Source organism: Trifolium pratense, linkage group LG7 (assembly GCF_020283565.1).
Source record: "Trifolium pratense cultivar HEN17-A07 linkage group LG7, ARS_RC_1.1, whole genome shotgun sequence".
Classification (NCBI taxonomy): Eukaryota; Viridiplantae; Streptophyta; class Magnoliopsida; order Fabales; family Fabaceae; genus Trifolium; species Trifolium pratense.
In genome coordinates, this window is record NC_060065.1 from 52527105 (window position 1) to 52535005 (window position 7901).

Below are 7901 nucleotides of genomic sequence, written 5' to 3' on the forward strand. Positions count from 1 at the left end.
AATTAATTTTGTAGAGTTGAGTTAGATTTAATTTTTAATTTTAAATATGATACATTAGGATTTATGAATTGCAAGAAAAAAAAACCCATAGCTACAAGGCTTTTGAGGGTCGACAAGTGGCATATTAACAAACACATTCACATGATCAATCACTCTCTATTTTGGAATAAAGAAAACGTATTAGATTCTTATCCACCTTCTAATCTTAATTGCTTTAGTTTTATTGATTCCTGCCTCTATATTTTGTCATTGGCTGAAATATCATGATATTAATTAATAATATATATTTTAAAGAATTTATATGTTGACAAAAAAAGAGTTTATATATTTATTATAATATAATCTTGAATTTGATCAGGTATATCCATATGTTTGTTTGTACCTTGCTGCCGTTCATGCTTTCTTTTGTTTATTTATATATACTAAACGTGCAGGTAAGATTATATATCTGATCAACTTATTTATTTAAATTTAATTAATTAATTAAAGCAAAAGAGTTTCACTAAAAAAAACAACAAAGAATTATCGAAAGTCTTCCTGACAAAGGTGGTCAGACGACGTGTCTCGTTGAGTGCAGCGGTAACGACACTGCAAATATTTGGATGAAAAAAGCTTCCGCTTGAGAGGGAAGCATAATGAATTGAATGATTGAATGACTCACACTTTAGAGGGTGAGGTGAGTTAAGTCTCACATTGCTTAGAAAAGTGAAAGTTAAACATTTTATAAGTGAGATGACTCATAAACCTAACGTCTTAAGGTTTTGTGTTATGATGTGGTGTACAATTCACTTGTGTTGGTATTCTTAGTCCAATATAAATGATCCCTCATTTACCCCCTCGTTACCCAACATAAGGTTTGAATCAATGTGCTCTTCTCTTTATCTCAACCTTCAAATTAATATGTCATTGAACTCAACAAATATATAAGTAATTTTGTAAATACTCTAAATCTTGAGATTTTTCCTAAACTCTAATTTGCCTCCTATATATACTCAACAAATATAGTTGTTCATCATCTAATAAAAGTACCATATTCCAGCTTCATCTCCATTTCATGGAATTTTTTTATCAAGTTGTATTTCTGGTTCTATTTTTCTTTACCAAAATATATATATTTTTTTTTTATCAAACCAAAATATATTCTAGGTGCTATTTGAAGTGAAATACAATGAATTTATTTCACTATAGACATGTGTTTTGAAAAAACTTGATTCAAACCCACTAAAACGAAAACTTAAACTGTTGACCCGGTCGAATTTTGAAGCTTCTCCACAACTGGGTTAATAATAATTAGAAAAAAAATCAATCAAAACCAACAAAATTCAAAACCCTAATTAGGGATCTATATATAGGGTATCTACGAACACAAGATAATCATTTTCTATATTTTCAATCATAAAACAAATTAAAATCAAATGAAAATTTCAAACATTATATATAAAATAAATTTAAGTACATACTATGTGAAAAAAAAATAACATGTAAAATACTTGAAAAAATGCCACAAAATAAAAAGAAAGTGCAACCCAATATAAGCATATTTGCATCAAGAAATTCTTATTAATTTGCTCTTGACATTACTAATAAATTTAGTGCACTGCCAATGGAGAACTGGATCCTCTTCGATTATTAGATGGTCTTACGTAAATTTCAACCATTGATTTAAATTTATTTAGTAGTCAACAACAAAAAACAGAAAATGAATGACATAAAAGAATTCAGATCCTTGCCAAAATAGCATTTACAAAAAAATAAAAATGTCAATAGATAATATTAAATCAAAAAGCACAATTACTTGTCGATGACAATTTTACACTAACATCTAATAAAAATTAACTATAAATTTTTTCACATGATACTATTAAAATAAAGTATAATAAGAGATGATTCGGCAAATTGACATTTGTTCCTTTTTTTTTTAAGTAAGCAAAATTCATTTCTTTACATCAAAGATAATAGAAGAAATATAAATTGGAGGATAATAATAAATACAATGCCTAAACTGAAATATAGACGCTATTATACTACTATTTTTTTCTCCTTTTCTTTATTAAAATCTTTTTTAGTGTTTTTTTATTGCTAAAAAATCTTTTTGAGCGTTACTTTATGAGTTTATGTAGAAAAGAATTTTATATTTTCTTCTTTTTCTGAAAAGATGAGGTGTCATTAGTGAACGACATAATTTTACTTGCAAACGACCTCATTTCATCATGATCTTCTTTAACCACACGACAAAAAAAGAAGACAAAAATACAATAAAAATGAAAAGTACAAATTGAATTTAGACTAAAGAGTAGGGTCACAACAGCAAATAAAACATTTTTTTTAAAGAGTAGTACTACTAGTATCTTTTTTTAGACGAAAAGTAGTACAACTACTATGTCATCCTTTATTTTCTTTTTTCCAAAATTTATCTAAATAGTTTAGTGGTTATAATCTTACGATTTAGAAAAAAATAAGTGAAGTACTAAAGTTGGAATTTTGGTTGCTGCATATCACATCTAATGTTCTTTTATCAATTGAGATATATTCATAGAAATGATCTTTCAAATATTAAAATATATTAATTTGGGTTTGATTCTCGGTCGGTGTGTATGTAGAAGCATTTGTCGGAAGATGTCAACCCCTTAAATAAATCTCAATTACCTTGAGAGGATTAATTTATGCAGTTACACGTATAAGAGGAGTGTTTTATCGTGAGAGGTGAGAGGAACAAATATAAACCCTTAGATCTAAATAAATGGATGAGATTAAAATACACCGTTTCATATTCACGTGCACCCCTTCATCTTTCTCGGTGCCTTTGTTCTACATCCAGGGATGCTCCTGGCCACGCACACATGCATCTTGTACAAAATACTCTTCACAACAACATCAAATCCCTATTTTTCCAATCAAAACGATAAACAAATGGATCATAATAACAATAATTTGATTGTTCTTAATTAAAAATAAAAAGGATTGATTTGGGGGTACATAAATTATTCATGATTGGTTTCATTCTTTTGTGGTGTGGTGCATCCATGGCAACCCGATAATTCTCACATGTTTGTTCTTCTAATGTTCACAACTACTTAATAAAATTAGTAATTTTATTTTTATTCTGAAAACAAAAACAAAAACAAAATTATGAAATTCAGTTATAAAAACTTTCATTTGATCTTGAGAAGCATAACTAGAACAACAACATCCATCACAGGGTAGAAGTATGAATTCGAGAAGCAAGGGCTCAGAAATAAAAAAAAAAAAAAACTACTTTACAGATTGAAGAAAGTGGAGAAAGGGGTGAAGGAGAAAGGTAAGGTCCAGATAAACCGAAGACAAAGAGTGGTGTAGTGTATATTAGTTAAGTGAAACCAATTTAATCAAGACCGTTAGTTTTGATCGGATGGTTTATATTTGTTCCTCTCATCTCTCACAATAAAACACTCCTCTCACTTGAAGTGCTCCCTATATATATATATATAGAGAGAGAGAGATCAAATTACACTGGTGTAACATTTGAGTAAAATACATGGAAAATGGAGATTTATTAACTTGAAATTTAGTCGATGGTTAAATAAAACCCGACAAAAAATTATCCCACTTAAAAATTAAATGAGTTGGATTCGAATATTTTTGAACAAATCATTTTTTTTTAACTCATTAACAATTTGCGCTTAATAACTTACTTTTTTTAATCCACCTTATTTATCTTGATAGTGAAATTTTTAGTCACTAAGCTACTTAGAAAAAAAAAAACTTTTTATTTTTGTATATGTGTTTGATAACTTACTTAAATGCCCACAAATACTATCTCAACTAACATAAATATAAAAATTATTAGATCAGATATCATGATCGAAATTCGAACTTGAATCTCTCTACTTTGTGTTTATAAGTTTTCAATGACTTGTCATTAAACTTACTCAAACTACTAATAATCTAAATAATATCAATCGTTAGTTGGTTTAGTGGTGATTGACGTTGAACTTGGTAGGGAGGATCACAATTCATCTCTCACAACTGTGATCGGAAGGAGGCTGAAACCATTTGGTGCCATAATTGACCGCCGAACCAGATTAAACTAGTGGTGAAAGCAAAAAAAGAAGTAATAATAATAATAATAATTAATCATTGATGAGATAGATAACTCAACTTGTTGAACTAAGAGTTAAAATGAGTCGGAGTTTCATGATTCAAGTCCGTAAAAAAAAAATTACCATAACAAATATTAACAATTTGCATTAAAAAAAAAGTCTAATTAATCACTAATATATGTTTGACTTGTATACTTAATTTTGATTATTTATATTTATATTACATAATAAAAAAAAAATTTATTTATTTATTTATTTATATATAAGAAGTTGTATCTCTCTCTCTGTTCTGTTATCACAATCACATAAACATAACATAACATACTTCATTTTCTGTTCAAACTTGCAAGCTATATACTTTCATCAACAAACATGCTTTGACCCAATTCCTTCTATTTCTCAGATCTTCCCTTTCTCTTCACTTCTAGGTACACATTCTCTTCAATCAATCACTTTTTCTTTTCTTTCTACTTTTAATATTATTTTTTTATTCTTTTGGATCCAAATCCTGTTTTTTCTGTTTTAATTGGATCAGCGTAAACCCTTTTGCTCAGATTTGATTTTTATGGAATCTAATTTTAACCCTTTTAATCAAAGTTGTTTAAATTTTCATTTTTTTTCGTTGTTTTTCAATTTTCAGATTGTTCTGTCTCATTGGAGCTGTAAATCAGACATGCAACTTCTCTAGAAGAGTTTTGAATTTTGTTGCTGATTCAATTTGGTATTGCAAAATTATTCTTTTCATGCTTATTTATAAATTGGGATAAATTGAAATTTGTTCCTTGAAAAAAGAGTGATTTTTAAGATTTAAGAATAAGTCAATTTCAGATTCCTAACTAATTGATGCAAAGAATTGATGTATAGATATATAGATATTGTTTGCATATTAATGGATTATAAGGTTTTGTTGTTGTTGTTGTTGTTGTTGTTGTTGTTAAGATTGATGTTGTGTTATGCTATGGTTTTTTGTTGTTGTTAAGATTGATGTTGTGTTATGCTACGGTTTTTTGTTGTCAAGATTGAATTTGTGTTATGCTATGGTTGTTTTGTTGTTGCTAAGATTGATTTTGTGTTATGCTATGGTTTTTTGTTGTTGTTAAGATTGATGTTGTGTTATGCTATGGTTTTTTGTTGTTAAGATTGATTTTGTGTTATGCTATGTGGTTTTTTGTTTTGGATGGATTGATGATTGGTTGAGATGTTAAAGGAATTGTGTTTTGGATTGTTGTTTGCAGGAGGATGGGAAGAAAGTGAATAGCTTTCTTAGAATGGATCGGAGGGAAGGAGTGAATGATGGTTTTCCTAGACTTGGACCAAGTGATTCGCTTCTCCCTGGTTTGATCGATGATGTTGCGCTGAATTGTCTCGCTTGTGTTAGTAGATCCGATTACTCGTCCCTGTCGTGTATTAATAAAAGGTATAGAAAGTTGATCGATAGTGGTTATCTATATGGGTTGAGGAAAGAGTTGGGAGTTGTTGAACATTTGGTTTATTTGGTTTGTGACCCAAGAGGATGGGTTGCATTTGATACCAAGATAAGTAGATGGATGACATTGCCTAAGATACCGTGCGATGAGTGTTTCAACCATGCGGACAAAGAGTCCTTAGCTGTAGGTTGTGAGCTGTTGGTTTTCGGTAGAGAATTGATGGAGTTTGCCATTTGGAAGTATAGTTTGATTTGCCGTGGTTGGGTTAAGTGTCAAGAGATGAACCAACCTCGCTGTTTATTTGGATCAAGTAGTTTTGGTTCGATTGCCATTGTAGCCGGCGGAAGTGACAAATATGGAAATGTTCTTAAGTCTGCTGAGTTGTATGACTCTTCAACATGTACGTGGGGAATTTTACCGAACATGCATACACCGCGTAGATTGTGCTCAAGTTTTTTTATGGATGGCAAATTCTACGTGATTGGTGGCATGTCAAGCATAACTGTTTCATTAACTTGTGGAGAAGAATATGATCTTCAAACAAGAAGTTGGAGAAAAATAGAGGGCATGTACCCATATGTTAATGTGGGTGCTCAAGCACCTCCACTTGTGGCGGTTGTGAATAATCAGTTGTACGCGGTTGAACATCTAACTAATATGGTGAAAAAATACAACAAGGAAAAGAACACATGGCATGAATTGGGAAGGCTTCCGGTTCGTGCTGATTCTTCTAATGGTTGGGGCCTTGCTTTCAAGGCTTGCGGAGATAAACTTTTGGTTGTAGGTGGACAAAGGGGTCCAGAAGGTGAAGCTATAGTGCTGAATTCATGGTGTCCCGGGTCTGGAGTTAGGAATGGCGTCATAGATTGGAAGGTACTCGGCATAAAAGAGCATGTCGGGGTGTTCGTGTATAATTGTGCTGTTATGGGCTGTTGACAAATTTGAGATAATTTTACATTAACTCAACAGAAGAAGCCGGTATTCACACTCTGACTTCGCCTTGAAGGTTGCTTCCATGTTCTACCATTGCTTCATTTACCGAGTTAATTGTTGTTTGGGATAGCTTTCACTAGCTGAAAATTTAGTTTCATCTTTTTAACATTGTTTATTTGAATGTATTTCTCACTTTCATGTTCCATAATTTTAAATTTCTTTTGAGATTACCGAGTAGTCTTACACAGAAATGTTATGTTTTATTTTTCTTACTCAACTATGTAAACCAATAAATCTAGAAGTTTTCATTGTTTAATGTTTGTTGTTTTCTGCTTAGTCCCTGTAGTGTATTTCTTCACAACTTATGTCCACCATTCATTCTTAGATTTTGTGCGAGTCTGTCCATTATTCACGAATTGTTCATCCGACTAGAGTTTGCAGCGATTTGGGTTGTTTACGGTCAAATTACCTTGCAGTCACTAGGGCCGTTGAGTAAAGATCAGACGGTTCTTATTCTGACTTCACTAAATCAAATTTCAAATAGAAACTCGAAATATGAACTATCTGATCTTTGATTCACGGGCGAAGATGTGCTAACCCGACTGCATAATATTTGACTGCAGCTAATCCAAATCTAGTTTATACCTAATAAGGTCGGCAAGTCAAGCGATAGAGGTTGCTTCTCCGACTTGCTCACAAAAATCTATCTTCTCATTTGGCTTAAAGTTGAATGTTAGATTGCAAGCATATGTGAAAACAAAGTTATCAATAATTTTGTTCATGTTATCTTTTCATTTGTACTTATTTATATGATCTTAAAATGATTTCTTTTCCTTTAATCAAGAAGGTTAATTCAGTTGGGACCATTCTTCATTACCCTATAAGTTTCTTTTGTCCTTTGTGTTTGCAAGTAGCAACCCACTATTCAATGTTTCACAATTCTTGGTATATCTTTCTTTATACATTTATCATAAGCTTGATGTTTTGAGATGAATAGGAGGTGGTTGAACCTCTTTTTCTTGCCAACCAACAAATGTGTTTGTGTTAATCATGTAAAAAAAAAAGGATCTTCACTTTATTTTTTATCATTGCACTTTATTTGTTTCTTTTTTGTCATTAGTTGAATTATTTTTAGTTTTACACTTTTACTATATGATTTTTGTCAAGAATTTTTTATTTTTTGGTACATTGTTAAGAAATGTTTTTTCATACCTTTCAAGTGGTGCAAGCATATTTTAAATTTATTTATATTTTTCACCATACTGTATGACAACAGCATGTTAGAGAATGAGATTCATTTTTTAATGATTGAGAATGGAATCTGACTTTTACTAGAAACTAGAAAGGACTTAAAATAAATAATTTAGGCCACCCTCATATTTTATTATATTTTTGAGGTATACAATAGTGAATAAGTTGATTACTGTTTTCACCCTCCCTTTTTCTACCTACCTATATTTAA

At 30.7% G+C, this 7901-nt stretch overlaps 1 protein-coding gene across 4 annotated transcripts; it reads left to right on the forward strand.

Annotated features, from left to right (window-relative positions):
• Positions 1-4365: 4365 nt before the first annotated feature.
• LOC123897685 (F-box/kelch-repeat protein At5g60570) lies at positions 4366-6755 on the forward strand. Of its 4 annotated transcripts, none has more exons than XM_045948415.1 (3): positions 4366-4507; positions 4720-4800; positions 5315-6755. In XM_045948415.1, exon 3 carries the CDS (start codon positions 5348-5350, stop codon positions 6440-6442), a length of 1095 nt encoding a protein of 364 aa, XP_045804371.1. In that variant the 5' UTR covers positions 4366-4507; positions 4720-4800; positions 5315-5347; the 3' UTR covers positions 6443-6755. The 4 variants fall into 4 exon arrangements, with proteins under 4 accessions (XP_045804371.1, XP_045804374.1, XP_045804373.1 ...); XM_045948417.1 differs by having other exon boundaries at positions 4377-4506; positions 4717-4800; XM_045948418.1 differs by lacking the exon at positions 4720-4800.
• The last annotated feature ends 1146 nt before the right edge of the window (positions 6756-7901 follow it).